The sequence below is a fragment of the Eptesicus fuscus genome, chromosome 7 (assembly GCF_027574615.1).
Source record: "Eptesicus fuscus isolate TK198812 chromosome 7, DD_ASM_mEF_20220401, whole genome shotgun sequence".
Classification (NCBI taxonomy): Eukaryota; Metazoa; Chordata; class Mammalia; order Chiroptera; family Vespertilionidae; genus Eptesicus; species Eptesicus fuscus.
Window position 1 is genome coordinate 63,415,851 of NC_072479.1, and position 25,659 is coordinate 63,441,509.

The following is a 25,659-nucleotide window of genomic DNA, read 5'->3' on the forward strand; positions in this document are numbered from 1 at the left end:
TGTTCTGTCCTTAATTGTTTATGTCTGTTAGCTAATTATTCCAACTAATTTATTCCTTGAAGATTATTTGTTTAAAAATGGCTCTTCCTAGCTTGTTACTAGGTAGTCTTCCTTTTTTAGATATAGCCCCCCCCCCCCTTTTTTTAATTTAACTCTTGAACTCATCTAAAATTTATTTTAGTGTAAGAAATGAGGATCTAGCCCTAACCGATTTGGCTCAGTGGATAGAGCGTCGGCCTGCGGACTGAAAGGTCCCAGGTTCGATTCCTGTCAAGGGCATGTACCTTGGTTGTGGGCACATCCCCAGTAGGAGGTGTGCAGGAGGCAGCTGATTGATATTCCTAACTCTCTATCTCTCTCCCTTCCTCTCTGCAAAAAATCAATAAAATATATTTTTAAAAAAAGAAATGAGGATCTAAACGTTTTTCCCAAACAAGTAATTATTTCAACTTCATTTATTTAACTCTTCTCCCTCCCTTCAACTAAAAGTCCTCTCTTTAGCATAAATGGGATCTTCTATTTATGTTAAAAATTATTTATAGTTTCTCTCTCTTTTGTTTCATCAATCAGTCTGTTTATTTTGGTACTAGTAATATACTTCAGTTTTTTTCATATTATAAATATAGCTTTTCATTTTCTTATTGATTTAAGTGAGCACCATTTATTAATGATATTAACTCCATCTCATCTATAGTTTTCTTTGCATTAAAGTCTTTATGGTGATTTTTGATGTACTAAATCCTTTATTGATATGCAGTCAAAGCAATAATTTATATCTCTAAAGGCTGGGATTATGTTAATGGGTTAGTGAAAAAAGAATATGTTACTTTCTCCTCCCAAAAAGAATATAGAGAAGCCAATTAGAAAATCTAAGGAAAACAAAGAAAATTTAAAATATCCTATATGAGAAATGTATCATCTAAAACAAAATTTAGCATGCTTTTGGGCAGTTTTTGGGAAGTAGGCAAAAATAATCATCTGTCTTAAATGCTACTGAATATTCTCCTTTGGATGTGGATGAGCTTGTGTCATGCACTCATCCTGAAGAAGAGGGCATCTCAGCACAGTATTTAGCTCTGCAGTGAATACTGCATACACATGCAAATACTGTTGATTAGTTTATTATTGATCTTTTAATCAGGAGTCTGAAAAGGGGACAATGGTACACCTGTATTTTAACCTTCCATCTTCATCTGCCCCACTTCATTCAATGAATGATGCATTTTAATGTCTTTTCCCCCTGTCTATAATAAGAAAAAGAAATTGACATCTTAAACTTAGATCTAGGAACACTTGTATAGTATAATCAGATGAAGGTGGTTGGTCTCAATGCCATTTACCCAGCAACCCCTTCTTTCCCCCCAGATTTGTAATGTCAAATGCAATACCACATGTATCAGAGCCAAATACCAAATACCAAATGAAATGCCGAGTTTCCATCAATGCTGCGGTTTGTTTTGGGGCCCTGTATTCTGGTCCACTGATCTCTCTGTGACCTGCAGCAATACCACACTCCTCTAATGCTGTAGTTTTATAAGACTTGCTATTGATAGTTGAGGTCTCTGTTCTTCCTGTTCACAATTTTTTGCTATGTTTGAAACTTCATTCTTTGGTATATACTTTAGAAATAATTTGGTAAGTTCTATGGGAAAAAAAATCTCATTGGTATTTGTATTGGAATTACATCATATTTATAGGTTGATATATGATACAATAACATTTTTATGATATTCAGTTTTGTTATGATGTGACTTATCTCTCCACTTTCTTTCATGTCTTTTTATTTTATTTATTTATTTTTTGGTCTTCTGTATAATTGTCTCCATAAAGGGCATACATACATTTTGTTAGATTTATTCCTAGCAAGGTTATAGGTTGTGCTGTCATTCAGGTGGGATACTTATTCTTCTTTTATACTTTCAAATTTGTAAAGGACTTTTAAGTTACTATATTACCAGAAAAACGGATTCTGTTTTGTATAAAAGGTAGCAGTCCCATAGTATTGCTTTCTCTTTTGTCTTTTGGAGAAAGTTAGACTCTTTGGATGCAATTCAACATCATAAAAAAAATTTTAGAGTGCCATCGAAGTTCACTTAATTCTCTTTTCTTAATCTGCCATTTGTTGATATGCACTGACATTTCTGTGATCTTTTCCAAGATGAATGTTGAGGGGTTATTGTAATATATTTAATTCTTTGGTATTAAAACTCTTCTTTTAGTCTTCTGATGTCAATGTGAAACTTCCCTAATGCTCTTTAGGCCTTTGATCAATCACTTAAAATCATTTTGCAAAGGACTAATTTAAAAATTGTAATGATCTATCTACAGTGTATTATCAAGTGACAGAAAGTAAAATTCGGCTTGTTTGTAACTTGTCTTATTTCCTTTAGTTACTGTGAAGGATGTCTTTTTAGAAAGCCATGCAAAATATTATTTTGATGTTCTATGACAGTGGAGTTAATGTTATCTCAATTACTTAAGAAATTTTATTTTCTTTGTTCTTATATATACTTGAATTCCATTAATTTTAGGGAGGAGTCATATATTTTTGTGGTTGAAAATGTATATTGATGTGCTTTTTAACAGCTGGATAAAAGTCATTCATATTTTGCCTTTTGTTTTCAGTGATTTTATCCTTTGAGTCTTTTGAAAGAAGGAGATGATGGGCATGCTGTCATATTTCCTTTGTACTTTCCCCTTTGTTTATTTAAAACTCTAGGTGTAGTAAAATTATGTTTGATTATTCTTGAGGATGCTGAATGCTCCACAGAAAACATGAATTCCTGAATATTTCAGCTTAAATTGATTTAATTTAGACAGTAAAAATGCCCTGAAAAGCACCAAACTGAAGTAAGATATATTTTGGATGAACTACATCTGAACAATTTGATTTTGCAAATGATAAATTTAAACTACGCACTTGGAAGCAATAAGCATTATATTTAAACTAGAGGCCCGGTGCACAAAATTCATGCACGGAGGGGGGTTGTCCCTCAGCCCAGCCTGTACCCTCTCCAATCTGGGACCCCTCGAGAGATGTCCGACTGCCCGTTTAGGCCCGATCCTGGTGGGATCGGGCCTAAACGGGCAGTCGGACATCCCTCTCACAAACCAGGACTGCTGGCTCCCAACTGCTTGCCTGCCTGCCTTCCTGATTGCCCCTAACTGCTTCTGCCTGCCAGCCTGATCACCCCCTAATCACTCCCATGCCAGCCTGTTTGCCCCCAGCTTCCCTCCTCTGCTGGCCTGGTCACCCCTAACTGCCCTCTCCTGCAGGCTTGAACACCTCCAACTGCCCTCCCTTGCAGGCCTGGTCCCTCTCAACTGCCCTCCCTTGCAGGCCTGGTCCTTCTCAACTGTCCTCCCTTGCAGGCCAGGTGCCTCCTAACTGCCCTCTTCTGCTGGCCATCTTGTGGTGGCCATCTTGTGTCCACATGGAGGCAGGATCTTTGACCACATGGGGGCAGCTATATTGTGTGTTGCAGTGATGATCAATCTGCATATTACTCTTTTATTAGATAGGATAAAGGCCTGGTATAGGGGTGGGGGCCAGCTGGTTTGCTCTGAAGGGTGTCCCTGATCAGGGTGGGGTTCCCTTGGGGCGTGGGGCGGCTTGAGCGAGGGGCCTGTGGTGGTTTGCAGGCCGGCCACGCCCCCTGGCAACCCAAGTGGAGGCCCTGGTATCTGGAATTTATTTTCCTTCTACAATTGAAACTTTGTAGCCTAGAGCAGAGCCAAGCCTGGGGCTCCCTCCGCAGATGGCAGCCATTTCTGTTGGGGTTATAATTGAAACTTTGTAGCTTAAGCGGGTGGGCCCTGCCAGGGTGAGCAGAAAGCTTTGCTTCCCCTGTTGCCGCCGGCAACCCTGGCTTGCTCTCTTAAGCTCTGTTTTGCCGCCATTTCTGTTTGAATTTGTTTACCTTCTATAATTGAAACTTTGTAGCTTGAGTGGAGGCTTAGGCCTGGCAAGGGCAGGCGGAAAGCTTGGCTTCCTCTGTTACCTAGGAAACCTTGCTCTCTGTGGCTGTAGCCATCTTGGTTGGGTTAATTTGCATACTCGCTCTGATTGGATGGTGGGCGGGGCTTGTGGGTGTGTAGGAGGTATGGTCAATTTGCATATTTGTCTATTATTAGGTAGGATACTTTTGCTAATATGACATGTGAAAAAGTGGCTATCATTTCTAAAATTTATTGTTCTTTGAATATTAGTGAATTTGTACATTTTTCATATATTTGTTACTAAGTTGTTTGTGTCCTGTTTGATAAATGCGTTCTAAATATTATTTTCCTTTCTTATATTGGGGGTCTTGTCATTTTTCTTGATTATTTGTAAGAATTCTTTATATGTTAAAAATGTCAATTTGTATGGAATAGTCACAGGGATGCAAAATACCACATAGGGGATATAATATACTAGAAGCCCGGTGCATGAAATTCGTGCATGGGGGGTGGGGTCCCTTAGCCCGACCTGCACCCTCTCCAATCTGGGAGCCCTCAGGGGATGTCCTACTGACGGCTTAGGCCTGCAGGGAGGCGCCTCTGCAGGAGGCGACCGGGCTGATCAGAGGAAGGCACCACCCCCATCACCCTGCTGCTACTGCCACTTCCAGCCACTGCAGCTGCCAAGGTGTTTCCATCAACATGGACACCAATCCCTTCACCACAAAAAAATGTCAACTTTCTTTAGGCATTTTCAAGATGTCTCTTTCACAGGATATGAAATTTCTTTCTTTCTTTTTTTTTTATCTTCACCTGAGGATATGTTTCCATTGATTTTTAGAGAGCATAGAAGAGAGAGGGAAAGACAGAGAGAAACATCAATGTGAGAGGAATACTTCGATTGGTTGCCTCCTGCATGAGCCCTGACATGGGCCCCAGCCAGGGAGGAGCCTACAACCTAGGTACATGCCCTTGACCAGAATTGAACCCTGCGGTCAGCAGGCTGAGGCTCTATCCACTGAGGCAAACTGGCTAAGGCAGGACATGACATTTCTTAGCCCCTCCAGCAGCGGACCTTCGTTTTATCCTCCAGCAGTGAAGTGGAAAAACCCTAGATCACCTTCTTGGATTCTTATTACCCAAGTTACCAAGAACACTGTGAGTGGCATATGGGGAGCTTAGCCAATGAGTGGTCAGAAAAGGTGTTTCCTCTGCAGCTCATGCACAGAGGTGGGACTGAGAGCACACAGCCGCAGCTGGCAGGCCCTGTTCTCTGCAGGCCTGCGCCATCTGTGGCTTGCCTCACCGTGCATGCAGTCCCCTCTTGCCCACCTGCGCATGCAGCCTCCTCCTGAGCAGTTGTGACATTACAGCGTCCCGGACAATTTGCATATTACCTCTTTATTTTTACACACACACACACACACACACACACACACACACACACACACACATATATATATTTGGTGTTAGATGGGTACTAGATTTATTGGGGTGATCACTTAGTAACTTATATAATGTCTAATCACTGAGTTGTACACATTAAATTATTATAATATTGTATGTCAGCTGCAATTGAAAAAAATTTTTAAAAAGAATATCAACTCACTGTCAGTCATATATGTAGGAGATTTCCTGGGTTAATGTTTGCTTTTAATTTTAATTTTTTGAAATACTTTTAACTTATATTATAATAACAGTACAAAGAACTCTTACATCTCCTCTTACCAGATTTCTAATTGGTAATATTTTTAGCTCGCTTTCTCTCTCTTATTCTTATATGCCTTTTACTGATATTTCCTCCATCACCTTTAAATAGTCAAAACAAAGATACTCTTTATATAGCCAACATACAACCTTCCAATCAAGAAATCAACATTGACATCACAACATGATCTAATCTTCAGACACCATTAAATTGCACCTACTATCTAAATAAATAATGTCTCTATTTTTTCCTTCTTGGTCCAGGATTCTATCCTATCCATGAACACATTCCATTTGATCATCATATCTCATAATCTCCTTTAATCTGGAGCAGTCCCAGTCTTTCCTTGTCTTTGGTATCCCTTGTGGTCTTAGAAGTCAGGCATTTTATTCTGTAGGATCACCCTTAAACTGCTCCATAGGATGTTTTCTCATCACTCAGGCCATGCATTCTTGTTAGGAATACCACAGAAATGATGATTCTCAGTATCACATCTGTAGGCACACTATGTCAATCTGTTTTACTGCTGGTGGTCTTAACCTTGATCACCTGGTCAAGTTGATGACCTTCTAGGTTCTCCACTTGAATAGAATCTTTTAATTTGGATTAGTATTTTTAAGGAAATATTCCCATATTCTGTTCCTCATTAGACTGTCACCCACTTTCCTTAACATTTATTGACTGTGCCCACCTGTATCAGATCCAGTTGTTTTCTTTAGGGACATAAATAAAATGATAAATTTAGAAATTGATACTAATTTTCACTCTTACATGTACTTTCTAGTATTATAAAAACTGATATTATATGTCATGTACAAATATTCTTAAAAACAGTAACTCAAACTTTTAAAAGTGCATGTCAGCATTTAGAATGTTGACCATTATATTTTTCTTTAATGAAAATTATTAGACTGAATGGAAGTCAAAGAAAACATCTTATTTCTATAAATGTGATTTGCCTAGCTTTTCCACTTTTCTCTTGATAGCTTTATATACAGTATTGCATTCATTGAACTAAAATACCTTTATGAAAATAAGATTTGATTGTATATAAGATTATATTTGAGGGATTATTGCTGAAGGGGTTTTACATTAAGCCTGCTATGATGTCCTATTTATGGTTTTTCAAAATTTTCATTTTATCTAGTTATTGGATTTTCATATTTTACATTTCTAACAGGTTAAAAATACATGTTTTCTTCACTTAAAAGAAACTCATTGTTTTCCATCAGCCAGTAACTGAAATATGTATGTAACAAAGTCATTCCAGTCTCCAACTTGTCAGAATTCAAGACCTATTGCAAGAATTTTGTTCAATCACCTTAAGAAAAATAGTGCTTATTTAGCTCTCCATTTCTAAGTCGCTTCCATAATGTAGAGTAATATGAACTATTAAATATAAAAACCTGTATGAATATGTCTGGTGATGTAAAATGAAGATTTGGCAGAAATACAGGAATTATATGTGAAAGAGGAAGACCTACATTTATTGCAGATTATTATCCTGGGGAGGATTATTCAGGAAAATAGTAAAAAACGAGGAAATAGGAAGCTGTGTGAGTGTCTGGACTTTGCCTCTTTTCCCCAGTGTCCTCTGTGCCTAGTACAGTCCTTGCCTTATACATGGCCAATAGATATTGCTGAATGACTGAATAAGAAGTGCAGAGCATCTGCTGATATCTGGTTCCATGGTAGCTGGATGATTTCTTAGGTGCACTGAAATATTTTCTTTGCATTATAAGCATGAGGCACACTTTATTAGGTCCCTACCCTCTGTCAGGCAGTTCTCTAAACACCTAAACATGGATTAATCTCATTAAGTGCTCACCACAATCTTGAGGCCGCTATCATTATTATCCCTAGTTTACAGGTAAGGAAAGGGGGCCCTGAGAGGTTAAGTCTCATGTCCAAGGTTACAACAAGTGACAGAATCCGCATTTGAACCAGGCTGTATGGCACCAGAGCCCATTCTCCTAACCACTACCTTGACAACTTTTCTCTTTGCTTGTTTTATTTTATATGTCTTTTTGTATGTATATACTTTTATTGAGGTATACTTGCCATATAACATTGTATTAGTTTCAGGTGTACAATATAATGATTTGATATTTATAGACACTGCGATATGATCACAATAAGTCTAGTTACTATTGGTCAATATACATAGTTACAAAAATAATTTTCTTTTCTTGTGATGATGACTTTTAAGATCTACCCCTCTGGAAACTTTCAAATTTGCAATACAGTATTAACTATAATCACTATGAGAATTATACTTTATAGCCTCATGACATTTATTTTATAGCTGTATTTTTTTACCTTTGACACCTCCCCTTCACTCATTTTACCTTTCCCTAAACAATTCCCCCAGCAACCACCAATCTGTTCTCTCTCTCTGAAGTTGGTGGTTTTTTTGTGTTTTTGTTGTTGTTTTGTTTTTTAGTTTCCACATATAAGTTAGATCATATTGTATTCATCTTTCTTTGTCTGACTTATTTTAGTTAGCATAATGCCCTCAAGATCCATCCATGGCAAGATTTTATTCTTTTTTTTATGGCTGAAGAGTATTATATATATATATATATCTATATATATATATATATAATATTCTTTATTATGTATTTATTCATCGATGAACACTTAAGTTGTTTCCATGTCTTGGCTATGGTAAATAATGCTGCAATGAACATGGGAATCACATGTCTTTTTGAATAGTTCTTTGGTTTTCTTAAAAAAAAACCTGATAGTTTTTCATTAGCCAGTGGCTGAAATATGCATACAAAATCAATAGCCAGAATTGCAATTGCAATTGCTGGATCATATGGTGATTCTATTTTTAATTTCTGGGGGAACCGCCATACTGTATTCCATAGTGGCTGCACAGTTTACATTCCTACCAGTAGTGTGCTATCTGCTTGTTTTAGAGCAGCACATGCTTTCCTACTTCTTCTAAAATCCAAGAACTTTATTGACAAGGTTAGCACAAGTGTTTCCTATTGCTTTTGAAGACAACAATCATGTGTGTTTATATATATATATATATATATATATATATATATATATACACACATATATATGTATGTATATATATACACATATAAATATATATATATATATATACACATAAATAAATACACACACACACACACACACACACACATACATATTCCTATTGGGTTTTTTTGTTATATAAAAGTCTTTATTCAGAAGTTTTCTTCCTTACAATTTACTTTATTTCAATAACATCACCATAACATATCGAAAAGTTGATAGCAGTATAAATAAAGCCGATATGGTCTGCATGATTGGGAAAATATTTTGTCTTTTTATTTTTCTAATTGCATCTTCATAAATCATTTATGCTAATATTTAATAATAGCTCAAATTCAGGATCAGGTTGTTTTCATTTCCTCTAGTTGCGGGTGTCTGGTCCCCTTTTCAATTGTGAGCTCAAAGTAATAGGTTCACTAAGAGCAAAATGTCGCCTCAGTGGGTGACCCATGGATCCTATTGCCTCCTTCTTTGGCTCTTATTTATGCTGAACAATAGAGAAGACATGGTGACCCATGAAGCATATCAGAGAACAGATGCTGCAGCGCTGACAGCTTTCTCTCCCCTGTGACTAATTCCTTTCTTTCAAGTACAACCTGCCTGGAACTCCTAGCTGTCGTACATGCATCGGTGCATTCCCTTTATTGTCTCCCCATAGTTTCAGAATGTGTTACAGAGAAAGCTGCTGCAAGTTCCTTCACAGGCCCATTTTATCAGCCTAAAGAATTCCTATTGATTTTGAGGACCTTAGGATATAGCAAATTGTTAGCTCAAGAGGGATATTTAAAACCAGATAAAATGCTGCATGGAATAATGGGGCATCCTGGGTCTCTGGCGTCAGTCACTCCAGATGGATGTGTCTTTAAAAGTATCTTGAACCATTTTTAGGTGAAGGTGAAGATGAAAAGTTACTATCTTGAGAATATCATTTTCTTCCCAAAATATTGTTTGTTCTTTGAAATAGTGCAATTGCATGCACACTTTAATACATGTGAGAAACCACCTGAGTATCTGGAAATTGAAGAGAGCATTGGTATATTCTCTTGGGAATACACACACACACACACACACACACACACACACACACACACACACACATACACACACCTCAATTTATTCAAAAGTTTTTATAACATCCTCCAATTATTTTCAGTATTTATGGAATCTGTATTGATATGTCCCCTTTTCATTCTTGATATTGGTCTTTTCTGCATCTTTTTTTCCTGATTAGTCCTACTAGGATCTTGTCAATTTTATTAGTCATTTGAAAGAGCACTTTTAGGCCATATTTAAAAAAAAATTACTGATTGCTTTGTCATTGGTTTATTCCTATATATTTATTTTTCCCTCCTTGTAATTTTTTTTACGTTTACTTGTGTTCCCTTCTCTACAGTCCTGAGATGAATGCTTAAATCATTGATGCTCATTCCTTTTTAAAAATAATTATACTTTCATGGCTATCCATTTCCCTCACCACAGTATTATATGAACCACATTTTATGCTTTATTCTTTTAACTTATAATTCAGCTTGAAATATTTTCTAATTTTATTTTTTTTTTTACCCATGGGTTATTTAAAAGTTTATTGCTTAATTTGAAAACATATGAGGATTCTCTCATCTTTTTATTACTGATTTCTAACTTAATTCTGCTTGTAGGTATGACAATGTAGTGGACATCAGAATACCCGCTCTATTGAGAGAAATTTAAAGAAATAATTTCAGAAATAGAACACATGTATTGTACAAGTATGATATTCAGGTTTATTTGAACAATGGAGCCATGGGAGCAAAGGAGAAATACAAGTGTGCCATAAATTTCTAGCATTGCTTTGTAGATGTTTATGGATTTGTTTATATTCTTGAAGCTATAGGAAGAAATAAACTTGACTAATACTGCAAAATAAAAAAAAGAAAGAAAGAAAAAAATTAAAATGAGGAAACATAAGCTATCACAGTAAGAATATGGCAAATATATCAATGATCCTTCCAGAAGATTTGGTTTTCCTGTGAAAAGACAAATACTCTTACTTTGGATTGTAAAGATATGATCCAAGTTTTAATTACTTACAGGGGTCACACTAAAAAAAGAGAATTTAAATAAAGGAACAAGAGTAAATAAGTTAAGCAAGTTAAAATAAAAAGAAAGTTGGGATAGTAATATTATTATCAGACAACTGATTCAAGATAAAATATATTAAGTGACAACTAGGGTTATTGACAACAATTTTAATACTTATTAAAAGCAATATGGGACCAAAATATAAATAAAAAAGGATTAAGATATAAAGATAAATATGGCAAACTGTAACTGTAGTGGGAGATTAGTAAAACTGCATTAGAATTTGACTGATCTAATAGACAAAAATATAATTATAAGACAAAGATAAAATGATCAATATGATTTAATACCTATATATAGAAATATAGAGATTAAATGTATTAAATAATACTAATACACAACCTCATGCTAATAATTCATAAATTTGGATGTAATGAATGATTTTCCATGAAAACACAAATTAGAACACCTGCTCAAGAATGCTAAAGAAAATCTAATTTCTGGTAATAATAGAGGGATTAGAAAAATTTGTCAAAGAATTAGATTCTTTCATCCTTTTACCCTGAGGTCACCAGACTCTGACTTTATTATTTTTTAATGTCACTTTTTCAGACATTCAGGGAACAGATAATACTTTGGCTATGTAATTTGTTTCAGAGCGTGGAAAAGAGAAGGAAAGCTTCTCAGTTCACGTGATCTTAATCCTGACTCCAAAATTTGAGGATGGAACACACGCACACACACACATACACTCTATCTCTCCCCCCCCCCTCTCTCTCTCTCACACACACACACACTATAATACAATCTCATGTATGAATAGAGATGCTCACATTATTAAAATAGTAGCAAACAAACTCCAGAAATATATTAAAAATACCAGGACCAACTGAGGCCTCTTATATGAATTATATGAATATAAATGTTCTAAACCAAATATTTGCCATTGTTAAAATTGTCTAATAGTAAGCCTGCAAGAATAACTGAAAAGCTATGTTATAATTAATATGAGGCTTCACTGAGATGGGTGGGTATAGAAACATATGTGTGTGTTTGTGTGTGTGTGCGTGTGTGTGTGCTTATGCATATATTTTGTGGAAAAACAGTGATACCCATTATTGATGAAATGTGTTGGTAAATGAGTCATCTGTTAATACTGTTGCTATATAATGATTGCAGTGATCAATGTGGCTGTAAGATTTCCAACATTTCCATATAACCTACAACCTGGTGATTCTACCACCTTTTTACTGTCCCTCACCCTCTTATATGTACTCACTTGGGTCTATTTCAGTTTAAATTGCAGTTCATCTTTAGAATATCTCTACTGTAGAGATGGTCACCTCCTCTGTCCTATTTTATTTTAGTACTTGCTCTGCAAAACCAAAACCCTGTTGACTCCATCTCTCTACCTCAGTTACACTCTTGCAGCTGAACTTGGTTATAGAACACAGAACTATGCTGACTGATCTTACTCTACATGCAGGATCACTCATCTTAAATGTGCCCTTAATGCTGCCCTATTTCCCTAGTCCATTCACTCGCTCATTCTGCTAGATGACTCTTTCATACCCCTCCTCGTTCCTTACATGTGGAACACCTCCTCCCTCATCCTTGTTTAGCATATAACTTTGTTTCCTAAAAGCGATTGGAAGAGAGCTTCCACAAGCTATTCCCACCACTCATGTAAACCCACCTGCATCTTTGCCGTTAAATTTCCTCTTCAACCGCTCCTTTAGTTAGGTTTAGCATCCATGACCTAACAAACACAGGCCACTCCAGCTGCATATTAAATTGCATCTCCTCTCAAGGACATTGCTCCAGGAGTTTACCCTTCTCTTGCATTATTATGTTGCTTCCTCTCTATTGGATATTTCATTCATCATGTAAATATGCTATAATATTTAGAGTCTCAGAAACAAAACTGAAAAACCAAATCCTAAAATCCTCCATTGACCTCACTTTCCTGTTCCTCTGTCTGCCTTGCACTGTCTTCAGTTCCCCTCTCACTCTATGGAACCCGCTCCAGTGAGGCTTTGGCTTTCTCTGCTTCACAAATATGCGCTTGTCAAGGTCTCCACTGATGTCCATGTTGCTAAATCCATCCTTCAATTCTGAGTCCTCATGCTGTTGGGCTTTGATTATTCCCTTCTTCAAAACAGGTGCTTTGCTTGGCTTTCATGGCTCGTACTCTTTGGTTTTGCTCCTCGGTCTCCTGGTTCCCTCCTCCTCACACCCCTAGCATCTGAATGAAGGACAGTTTTAGGGTTTGATGCTCATATTTCTGCCCAATATCCACTCACTTTGTAGGTGATCTCATTCTGTCTAAAGGCTTTAAATACCATCTCTATGAAACAATGACTTCCTAATTGTTTCCCTTATCTTAATCTTTGTCCTTGGACTCCAGACTTGTATACCCATCAGCACACCTGAATCTTCATTGGGGTGTTTAATTGGAATGTCAGAAACCAAAGTCATCATCCTCTTCCTCAAACTTGTTCTTCTCCAGCGCAGTAAATGGCAACTTCTTTCTTCTAGTTGGCTTAGGCTAAAAACCTTGAAATATTTCTTGATTCTGTTTCTCTCACACTGCACAATTAATCCTAAGAAAGTTTTTATTGCTCCCTTGAGAACATCTTCAGAGTCAGACCCTTTTCATCATCTTCCCTCGGCTAAGCCACCCCTAGCAATAACCTACAAAATCATCTCCTTGCTTTAGCCCTTGCAACCTCCCAACCTCCATAAAGTCTATTTCTGACACTACAGTCAAGTTGATCATATTGGAACTCAATTCAAAACCCCCACATGGCTTTCTACCTACAGTAGCCAAAGTCATCTTGTTAATGATCTGCCTCCTTGGATTTTTTTCTGGTATATTTTTGACCCAATTGCCTACTATTCTGCCCCTTATTCATTCTCTAGCTACACAAGCTTCAGTGATAGTCCTTGATCTTGCCAGCAGGCCTCTGCCTCAGAGTCATTGCTCTCCTTCAGGGTGTCACAAGATGTCACTTTTTCAATGAGACTTTCCCTGAATCCTTTTTAAAATATCACCCTCCATTTCCCTTATCCTCCTTACTTTAATTTTCTTCGTAGATTTTATCACCATGTAACCTATTAATTTTATACTATATTTTACTCTCTTACTTTATATTTTAATATAAATTCAATGAGGGCTGGTATTTTATATCTTTGGTTTACTTTTCCATTCCCAGTACCTGGAATGAAGTCTAGAAAGAAGTAGGCATTCAAAACACAAAACCCACACAAAACACACACACACACAAAACTGTTAAATGAATAAATGAATGACTATAACAAGTCCCTTTAAAATGTGTATGCCATTTGAACCAGTAATTTCATTTCCAAGAAGATAACTGCTCCGGCACACACACAAAAAACATGTATTGAAGCATTTTTATTAATAATGCAAAACTGGAAATAGTAATAGGAAGTTGGACATTAAAAACATTGTGGTATAGGTATACTGCAGAATACCATGCATCCATTATAGGGATGTGGCTTTACTTTTATTGATATGGAAAGACACTTGCGGTGTATGGTTAAGTTACAAAGATTGCAAAATGTCGATATTGATCAACTCTTGACAGCAGGATCATTAGTGATCTTAATTTCCTTGTGCTTTTATGTATTTTCTTTTTTTCTAATTATAACCTATTTATATTAGAAAAGCCTATATAATAAAGAGGTAATATGCAAATTGACCATCACACCCTCACACAAGATGGCCGCCTCCCTGTGGTCACAAGATAGCTGCCACAAGATGGCTGGCAGGGGAGGGCAGTTGTGGGCTAACAGGCCAGCAGAGGAGGGCAGTTGGGGGGTGATTGGTCCGGCAGGGGAGGACAGTTAGGGGTAACCAGGCTTTCAGGGAAGGGCAGTTAGGGATGACCAGGCTGGCAGGAGAGGGCAGTTGGGGGGTGGGAACCAGGCTGGCAGGGAAGGGCAGTTGGGAGGGACCAGGCCATCAGGGGAAGGCAGTTGGGGGCAACTGGGCCTGCAGGGGATGGCAGTTGTGGGGGGTGGGCAGGCCTGCAGGGGAGGGCAGTTGGGGGCGATTGGGCCAGCAGGGGAGCAGTTAGGCATCAGTCAAGCTGACAGGTGAGTGATTAGGGGGTGATCAGGCTGGCAGGCAGAAGCGGTTAGTGGCAATCAGGCAGGCAGGCAGGCAAGCGGTTGGGAGCCAGCAGTCCTGGATTGTGAGAGGGATGTTCGACTGACGGTTTAGGCCCAATCTCTGTGGGCAGTTGGACATCCCCCGAGGGGTCCCAGATTGGAGAGTTTGCAGACTGGGCTAAGGGACACCCCTCCCCCCCAGTGCATGAATTTTGTGCACCAGGCCCCCTTCTCTCTCTGTCTCTCTGTCTCTCTGTCTCTCTCTGTCTCTCTCTCTCTCTCTCTCTCTCTCTCTTTCTATCTCTCTATATATATATATATATATATATATATATATATATATATATAAAACAAGTTGTCAAATTTTTCACAAGTAGCCATAAGCCTTCACTCTTTCTGCTTATTTTTCCCATAAGGTAGAAATACTTAGCTTAGAGTCCATCAATAGATTTCATGGAATCTGTGAACCTGTTGTAAAATTTGTAAGCCACATTTTCTACACACTTTCATGTGTGCATTTTCAGATCATTAAAGTAGTCCATATATGTCAGTAGGTCTTCCTCAACCTACACAAGTGTGCTCTTTTTCATAATATTGGCTCCTAGCTATATTATTTATGGAGAAGCTTTGTTATTCTCATGATATAGCTACATTCCTCTTCTTGCAGAATGACTTCTATAATAGTGTTATAATTAGTTTTGAAGTAGCTCAATTAATTTTCACAATAATGTGTTTATTACTGGACATCTCTAAGCTTCAGTGTTATTTGGCCTTCTTTGTTGTTATATTCTCAGTGCTCATATTAAGTATTTTCTGGAATAAATGAAATACTAAATCATAGATTTAAAAAACCCTCCTCTCTTTATGCTCTAGTATAAGGAAGTTTTTTGTTTTATAAAAATGAAATGGCCTCAGCAAATCATGAGTTGTTAGTCACTGGATGTATTCAAATAAACTGGATGACCATTTGATGGGAATATAATAGATGCGATTCAAGCATTGATATTTGGGTAGATTCTCATTAGACTACTTTATGTTTGAGATTCATTTTTATTTCAGTTAAAATCCATCTTGAAAATTTGCTGATGTTTACATAGCATGAATAGATAGATATATCACAGGAAGTCTAAATCATGATCATGACGTGTATGGAGTGCTTACTCTTTTCAGGAACTATGCAACGTAATCATCTACATCATTTGTTTCATTGAATTCTTACAATCTATACTAATAAAAGGGTAATATGCTAATTAGATCTGGAGACCTTCCGGACATCCTTCCAGACAAAGCCATGGTGGCGGGGTCAAGGCAGAGGTGGTTAGGGGTGATCAGGCCAGGAAGGAAGGGCAGTTGGGCACAAGCAGGCCAGCAGGGGGGGCAATTGGAGGAAGCAGGCTGGCAGGAGGGGCAATTGGGGACAAGCAGGCTGGCAGAGGGGGCAGTTGGGGGCAATCAGGCCAGCAAGGGGTGTAGAAGGGTGGCAGGCAGAGTGGTTAGGGCCAATCAGGCAGGCAGGCAGGTGAGTGGTTAGGAGCCAGCATTCCCGGATTGCAAGAGGGAGGTCCAACTGCTCCCGAGGGGTCCCAGGTTGGAGAGGGTGCAGGCCGGGCTGAGGGACACCCTCCCCCCCTGCACGAATTTCATGCACCAGGCCACTAGTGATTATATAAGGATACAACTCTTATTTCTATTTGATAGGGGAGGAAACTGCGGCTTGGGGGAGATTTTTAACTTTCCCAGTTAGTAAACTGTGGAGAGAAGATTAAGATTCTGAGGTCTTTTAAATTGCTGCATTATAGTGCCCTGCTGATGACCAAATATCATTAAAAATAAACAAAATTATTTAACAGAAACAGAATCAATATGGTTCTAATGAGGGATGCCAAAAAACACATTTTTCTCCCAATTCTCCCATCTCCCCCAACATCTGAGGGAATCCTTGGAAGTAGCAAGGTAAACAGTCCATTTTCTGTGACAAATGAACAAATCCGCTAACAATAATTTTGGCTCTACCACTGGACTTCACTTTTCCCATTTCATTGGTTATGCTAGGACCCCAATAATACTAATTGTCTCACTTAAAAGGGTATTCAAAATGCTTGTTATTCACAGAATTGGCTATCAGAGGCTGGGCTTTATAAATGATGCCTAATTGGGATTATTGAAATACTAAGAATAGTTACTGTTTATTGAGTTTTTACTATGTTTCAGATACCCTACTTTATATGGATTATCACAATGAGTTCTCATTTGACGGATGAGGAAAATGAGACAGTGAGAGGTCGGGTCATTGGTAGTGAGTGGCTGATCTGGGTTTTTAGTCCCAAAGCTCGTGCATATAACTCCTTTGCAATTGTGCCATCCACGAACTACACTAAAGCTATACAGTATTTGACACTTGAAGTGCATGTGGCTTTTTTCAGGTGACTAATTTACAACTGGCTTATAACTTAATGCACTGAGATGATCTGATCTTTTTTTTTTCTATTTAGGTTTCAGTTAAGGCAGCAGAAAAATTCTCATCTCATATTATGAGCAACCTTTTTGTCAGATGAGAGGTGACCTTATTTTTATCCTTTGATCTTGAGTTACAAAGGAGATTGTTAAAATGAATGATGCCCTGCCATGCTGCCTACTTCTCTGAAGTCTAATCTTAAATTAGTTTGTATTTCTGTCAATGCAAAAGACATGGGAGTAACAAGGCCATAAATTATTATAAAGGGGGAACTTTATTTCTGATTTTAGTTGCCCCCCAAAATTATGAATAACCAATCAGGGAGACACGATATGTTCAAGTGTGACAGATTATATTCTTGGGATTTAAAATGTGACTTTTAAGGGAGTACATGCTCATTAAAAATTAAAGGGAAAATAAAGGACAATACAAAGAAGGTTAAAAAAAAATCACTCATACTTCCATCACTCAAACAATCACTTTTTAAAATGTTGATACATTTTATTCGAATTGCATATTTTTCCCATGATCGAAGGGTAATATATCAGTTGGGGTCCTCAGTTGTAAAGTGACTTTGGAGGTGGTGGATGGAAGGGCAGCGGACAGAGCTGATGGGAGCCTGAGGCACCAGAATTTGGGACAAGCAATAACTAGAGGCTCCCTGGTGGGCCAGCAAGCAGGAAGCAGGATCAGAGTGACCTTAAAGGAACTGACTGGATGCTGCTGCCCCATGCACAATGCAGGTTCTTTTCCTCTCTTCCCGGTTGAGCTCCATTATGCTTCTGAGTCTTGAGAAAAGTGTCTGATTGCTGGGGTGTGTCATGGGCCTGCTCCTCCCTGGCTGTGCCCTGGGAAGAAGGAGGATTTGAACTCTTTGCTTTTTGAAATGAGAAAGACAGCTCATGTGCTGTCTTTATCGAGTGTTTTGTTTGTGCACAGTAATGTTCCAAGTGCTTTCTTAAATGAACTCTTTCAGATCCTCACAGAAATCCTTTGAGGCAAGTACCATTGACATCTTCATATTATAGCTGAGTAACCAAATTGAGGTACAGAGAGGAGAAGTGGCTTGCCACTGCTATGAGGGGTGCAGGAATGTGAACCCTCAGGCTTTAGGGCTTGGGTGTGTACCCACTCTGTTCTGCTGGGCCTGTGGGCAGTAAGGGGAGGGGAAGCAGGTCTGCCTCCCACTGAGATGGCACCAGTGGGGGACAGTGGAGTTCCAGAAAAGAATATGGCTGTTACTAGAACAGTGATTCATTAAAATAGGCCCAGTGTTCATTACAGATTCTTTTAACTTATAATTATGCCATAGTCATATTTTCCTGTGATTTAATGTCTTCATACAAGTCTATACATCTTCTAGTGACTGGTTTTGAAGATATGGATCAACTTCTTTCAACCTGTTTTTCTTATTTTAATGAGAGCTAACTTTAATTATACTAACCATGTGCTAGACAGTTTTAAGTGTTTTACATCATTGTTTATGTTTGTCTTTATTAAATGTTTTTGTGTATTATACATTTTTTGGACACCCTGTATATCTATTTCATTTTTTAAAAAAACCGAGTGAATGATGCTAATGACTATTGGTCAAATATTTAACGTTTGAAAGATTAGTTTAGTGCCTCAAATTCAGGAATTCAATATAGGTACCATCCTACCTAATAATAGACAAATATGCAAATTGACCATACCTCTGCTACACCAAGCCACGCCCACCAGCCCAAGCCACGCCCATCATCCAATCAGGGCGAGTATGCAAATAAACTGAACCAAGATGGCTACAGCCACCAAGAGCAAGGTTTCCCAGGCAACAGAGGGAAATAAGCTTTCTGCCTGCCCTTGACAGGCCTAAGCCTCCACTCAAGCTACAAAGTTTCAATTATAGAAGGTAAACAAATTCAAACAGAATGGCAGCAGCCACGGAGCTGGAGAGACCAGGCCAGGGTTGCCCGTGGCAACAGGGGAAGCAAAGCTTTCCGCACACCCTGGCCAGGCTCAGGCCTCTGCTTAAGACTACAAAGTTTCAATTATAGAAGGTGAATTAACTCAAACAGAAATGGCTGCTGGTGGAGCATGCAGGAGGCTTGGCTCCACTCTAGGCTACAAAGTTTCAATTGTAGAAGGGAAATAAATTCTAGATACCAGTGCCTCCGCTTGGGTCACCCGGGGGCGTGGCTGGCCTGCAAACCACCACAGGCCCCTTGCTCAGACTGCCCCATGCCCCAAGGGAACCCCCACCCTTATCTGCGACACCCTTCAGGGCAATCCAGCTGGCCCCCACTCCTGCACCAGGCCTCTATCCTATCTAATAAAAGAGTAATATGCAGATTGACCACCACTTCAACACACAATATGTCTGCCCCCATGTGGTCAAAGATCCTGCCCCCCTGTGGACACAAGATGGCCACCACAAGATGGCCAGCAGGGGAGGGCAGTTGGGAGGCACCCTGGCCTGCAAGGGAGGGAAGTTGGAGGCAATCAACCCTGTAGGGGAGGGCAGTTAGGAGTGACTGGGCCAGCAGAGGAGGGAAGTTGGGGGCAAACAGGCTAGCAGGGGAGCAATTAGGCATCAATCAGGCTAGCAGCGGAGTGGTTAGGGGGTGATCAGGCTGTCAGGCAGAAGCGGTTAGGGGCAATCAGGAAGGCAGGCAGGCAAGCAGTTGGGAGCCAGCAGTCCTGGATTGTGAGAGGGTTAACCAACTGCCCATTTAGGCCTGATACCAGTGGGTCTAAATGGACATCCCTCGAGGGGTCCCAGATTGGAGAGGGTACAGGCTGGGCTGAGGGACACCCCCCCTCTCTGTGCACGAATTTCATGCACCAGGCCTGTAGTTTCTAATAATAGAGGAGAACAGCAATAATAGGGTTTATGCCTCAGTGGATTAAGAACTGACAAGTATATAGCAATGGGCCACTGTGTTTGCTGATTTTATTATTTTTTTAAATGAAAACACCTCTCTAACATTATAGAATTTACTAATTGAATTAATTAAATAATGAATACTTATTATCAAACAATAATATAGAAAGGATTCTGTTCTTGATTACTTGGTTTATTTTGAATCTTAAAATAGAATTGTACTATATACATTACATTAAAAATCTATATATATAAAAGCCTAAGTGACCCTTGCGACCGGTTGCCTGGAACGACCAGAATGACCGGAACAACCAGAACGACCGTTTGCTATGATGTGCACTAACCACCAGGGGGCAGATGTTCAATGCAGGAGCTGCCCCCTGGTGGTCAGTGTGCTCCTGCAGCACTACCGAGTAGCAGTAGGTGCAGTGGGGCCTGGATGAGTGGGAGTGGTGGGGCACCTGGCCCCAGCACGGGCTCCTCCCCAGCCGCCTGCCACTTCAGCCCTGCTACATCCCTCGGGGGATATTGGACTGACAGTTTCAGCCCGATCCCCAGCGGTCCGACATCCCCCCTGAGGGGTCCCGGATTACAAGAGGGTGCAGGCTAGGCTGAGGGACCCCACCCGTGCATGAATCCATGTACCGGGCCTCTAGTTAATATATAATTAAGAAAATTCAAGGATATAAAAATATGTGAAAGGTCCTACACATTCTTTCCCCTTAGTTGTATCCCCCACTGAGGTAATTATCTTAACATTTGATATGTTCTTGATTTTTTTCTTCTGTAAACACACACACAGTTTTTGCAAACAAAATGGGATACTATAGAATTATTTTGTTGTTTACTTAATAGTAAACTATGGCATTGTTTCATTTCTAAAAGTCATTCTTTTACAGAGTGGCACAATGTTTTAGAATATGAATTTATCATAATTACTCTGAGTGAATAGTTGGCATTTTATCAGGTTTTTAGTGTTTTAAATAAATCTTCAGCCAGAACCTTCTGCATGCATCATTGCTAATTTGTGCTGTTATTTTGCATAGATTTTTAGATTTGAAATTATGATGTAAAGTGTATGCACATTTAATATATTGATAGATTTACCAAACTGCTTTCAAGAAGTCCCTGTAAGTTTATTTTGCCACAGTGTACCAGAGTGTTTATTTTTCTACATTGCTATTGACACTAGATATTATTACTTTTTAATTATTGCTTATCTGATTGATAAATCCATTAAATTGCTTTTTCTTATTGATTTGCAGGTACTTTTCATTAACCTCTGATTTATCATGTATTTAACCTTGTCTCATAGAATGTCATTTGTTGTTTAATTTTATTTTTTCTGTTGATAATTTTTTGAGTGTTATGTAGTTGACATGTAATTAATCGATGTTTTAATTTATGGTTTCTGTTTTATTCTAATTTCTTACCTCTTTCAAGTATGGCTAATTTCCATCTTCTACAGGTTATTCCCAGCAGAATAAAAAATGTGTATTGGTATTTCTTACCAATTGAAATTTCTCACCTTGACAGTGTCTTTCAATAGCTACCCTCCCGAGGTGTCCATACTTGTTATCTCTTACCTCTCTCTGCCTGTTCTCTCTGGAGCCTACTTCAAGAAAGCTTTATTTTCTATAGAATTTTCTGAAATAGCTTTAGGGTCACCAGAAACCTGTTTTGTGAAATCCAGTGGTTCCGCCTTTATCTTATTTGACCTATTAGCAGCATTTGATACAGTTCATTACTCCCTCTTCCTTGAGGCATCTCCTTCATCCCCAGGCCTTTGGGACACCACAGTCACTTTTTTCTCCTCTAATTTCACTAGCTACACTTACTGTTTTTTGCTTGTTTTTGCTGGTTTCTCCTCAAAATGTTAAAGTGTCCTTTCATTTATAATAATTTCCAAGGTATTCCCTGTGCCTTGATGGCTTCAATACAATCTGTATGCTTATAACTCCCCAAACTTCTACCTCTATTATGGACCTTTTTCCACCTCAGACATGTCCTCTTCTTTTTTTCCTTCATTCTGGAATATAAAGCTCTTTTTAATTAAAGTATAGTTAACATACCATATATTGGTTTCAGGTGTACAACGTAGTGATTTGACAGTTGTATCCCTTACAAAGTGACCACCACAAGAAGTCTAGTAACCATCTGTCATTGTACAAAGTTATTGCAATATCATCGACTATATTTCCTATGCTGTACTTTACATCCCTGTGACTTATTTATAACTCTAAGTTTGTAATTCTTAATCCCCTGACAACATGGATAGACCTAGAGGGTATTGTGGGAAGTGAAATAAATCAGAGAAAGACAAATATCATTTCACTTTATATGTAATCTAAAATAAACTAAATAAATGAACAAACAAAACAGACTCATAGATACAGAAATATAACTTTGTTGCTAGAGGATTGGGCAGTGAAGGGGGTAAAAAGGTGAAGGGGATTAAGAGGTATTAACTTATAGTTCTACATGTCCTCTTGAGTGTTCATAAGGTTCCTTAAACATAACATATCTAAGTTTAAAACTTGATTCAAATTATCTTACTTTTTCTTCATTTCAGGATGTATTGATTTCTTCTTCATTTTTGCTGGATATAGGATTCTTGGCTGACAGCTTTTTCTTTCATCACATAAAAACTATGTGCCACTTTCTTAAGTCCACTACCATTCTAATTTCTTTTCCACTCTATACAATGTATTGATTTTTTTTCTGTCTGCTTTTAACATTTTGTATTTGTTTTTAGAAATTTAATTATGATGAGTATTTTTAAAAATTGATTTTGTTTGGGGTTTGCTTACATTCTTGAATATGTGAATTTATGTCTCTTGCCAAATTTGAGAAGTTTTCAGTTATTGTTTAGTCAAGTACTTTTTCAGTCCACACTCTTTCTCCTCTTTTATGGACTCTAATTATATAAATCTTAGATCTTTTATTATAGTCTCACAGGCCTCTGAGACTTTCTTTATTTTCCCTCCAGTCTATTTTCTTTCTATTGTTCAGATTGAGTAATTTTTATCTTTCAGTCAACTGATCTTTTCTTGGTGCCCCCCATTTTACTGGTTAGCCTCTCCTTTGAGCTTTTTATTTCTGTTATCATATTTTTTAATTTTATTTTATTTGATTATTTATTTGGTTCTCTTTTTTTGCTGAGGCTCTCTGTTTTTTCCTTGTTGTTGTTTCAAGTGTGTTCAAATATATTTGTTGCTTTTTTAAAGAATATTTTTATTGATTTCAGAGAGGGATAGGGAGAGAGAAATAAAACAATGATGAGAATCACTGATCAGCTGCCTCCCACACACCCCCTACTGGGGTGAGCCTGCAACATGGGCATGTGCCCCTGACTGGAATTGAACTCAGCACCACCCCCACCCCCCGCCACCCATTTTTCAGGCTGACACTCCATCCACCGAACCAAATCAGCTAGGGATGTTATTGCTTTTACAAAAAATATTTTTATTGATTTTGAGAGAGAGAGGAAGGGAAAGGGAGAAGGGAGAGAAAGATAGAAACATCGATAGGCTGCCTCCTGAACGCCTCCTGATGGGGATCGAGGTCACAGCTCAGGCATGTGCCCTGTTCAGCATCCAACCGAGGACTTCTTTGGTGCATGGGTCAATGCTCAACTGAGCAACACTGACAGGCTGTTAATGCTTCTTTTTATCAGTGGTTCTTTAAAATGTTTGTCAGGTAATTTAATATCTCTGTCATCTTGCTGTTAATATCTATTGATAGTCTTTTTGTCATTAATTTGACATCTTTTTGTTCTTGGTATGGCATATGATTTTCAATTTAATCCTGCTCATTTTTGCATCATGTTCTGAGACTTGGATCTTATTTAAACTCCTTGTTTTAGCTAGATTTCACTGACACTGCTCTGTCAGAGGATGGGAGAGTGCCTTCTTGTTACTTATAGGTGAAGGCCATGTTCCCATTTGGCCTTCTGTTGATAATTGACGGGGAGCTGCTAATATTTCTGGGTGGGAGTGATATTTCCAACTCCCCACATGGTCTCCACTGACACTGTGGTAGAGAGGGTCTTATTACTGCTGTGTGGTTGAAAGGCCTGACTCTCTACTAAGCTTCTGCTGACACCATCACAGTTGGGAGCGGGCAGTGTGCTTTGTTACCACCAGATTAGGGTGGGAGACCGAGCTCCCCCTCATGTGGTCTCCACTGATGCCGGGGGAAGCTTATGACTGGCCAGCTGGGTTAAAAGTCTTGGTTCTCTACTTGCTCTTCTCTATCACCAACCTACTGGAAGTTTTGGGTACATCATTTTTGCCTCAAGAGGATGGAAACCTAATGTCCCCACTAAGCCTTTGCTGGCAGGGTTGAGGACATGACTACAGTTTTTTTTCTTTGGTGTTTGACTAGAAGAGAGTGATTATTCTCTAAAAACTTTTGTCTTGCTAGTCTTCATCTTTTCTGGTAGTTTGGCTAGAGAGAGCAGGCTTTTTCTTTTACTTCTTTTCCTCTCTCTCTCTCTCTCTCCCTCTCTCTCCCTCCCTCCTTCCCTCCCTCCCTCCCTCCCTCCCTTCCTTCCATTATTTTCTTTCTTTCTTCTGCATCTGTTGGGATTTTCAGGTTGCTGGCTTCTTCAGTTCCAAAGCTGTATATATGAGGCAAAAAGAAAACATAGGAAACTCACCTTGTTTGGTTCCTCAGGTCCTCAGGTCCCTCACTGTTTTTTCACCTCCATCTTTCAGACTCTTCTTATGTTTGTTTTATAATATAATATGTGGTGTACTTAGTGGGAGGGATAGGGAAAGCATATCTACGCCATCTTTCTGGAAGCAGGAATCATGTCAGTCATATTTGAACTTAACTTTCAATGGGCTCCATACGGCTCCTCTCTATGCAGGTACCTGGAATTGGAAAGCAGTGGCCACCGGAATGAAGTCAGACTGCACTACCGCTCAGGCAGTCACCGCCCTCACACGGAAGTGTTTCCTTACATTTTGGCAGATGACAAGTGGCACAAGCTCTCCTTAGCCATCAGTGCCTCCCATCTGACTCTACACATTGACTGCAATAAGTAAGTGAAATGTTCTCAGTTCAGGAAATGGAAGATGCTAAGAAATGACTGCTAACTTACACCACTTATCTAATTTTTTTTCCCAGAATATATGAAAGAGTGGTGGAAAAGCCCTCCACAGACTTGCCTGTAGGCACAACATTTTGGCTGGGACAGAGAAATAATGCACATGGATATTTTAAGGTATCCTTTGACTAAAGTCTGATCATTTATAATAATAAAAGCATAATATGCTAGTTAGACCAGACAGAAACCTACTGGATGTCATTCCAGATGTCCTTCCGGACAAAGCCACAGTGGCAGGGGCCGAGGCAGAGGTGGTTAGGGGTGATCAGGCAGGCAGGCAAGTGGTTAGGAACGATCAGGCAGGCAGGCGAGTGGTTAGAGGTGATCAGGCA

General features: G+C 38.8%; 1 protein-coding gene across 1 annotated transcript in view; it reads left to right on the forward strand.

Moving 5' to 3' along the window:
• NELL2 (neural EGFL like 2) overlaps positions 1-25,659 on the forward strand; it is a 366,183-nt gene that overhangs the window by 96,666 nt on the left and 243,858 nt on the right. Inside the window, exons 5-6 of the mRNA XM_054719142.1 lie at positions 25,088-25,261; positions 25,348-25,444. Of these exons, the coding sequence (XP_054575117.1) occupies positions 25,088-25,261; positions 25,348-25,444 (271 nt within the window). The remainder of the gene's footprint in view (positions 1-25,087; positions 25,262-25,347; positions 25,445-25,659) is intronic.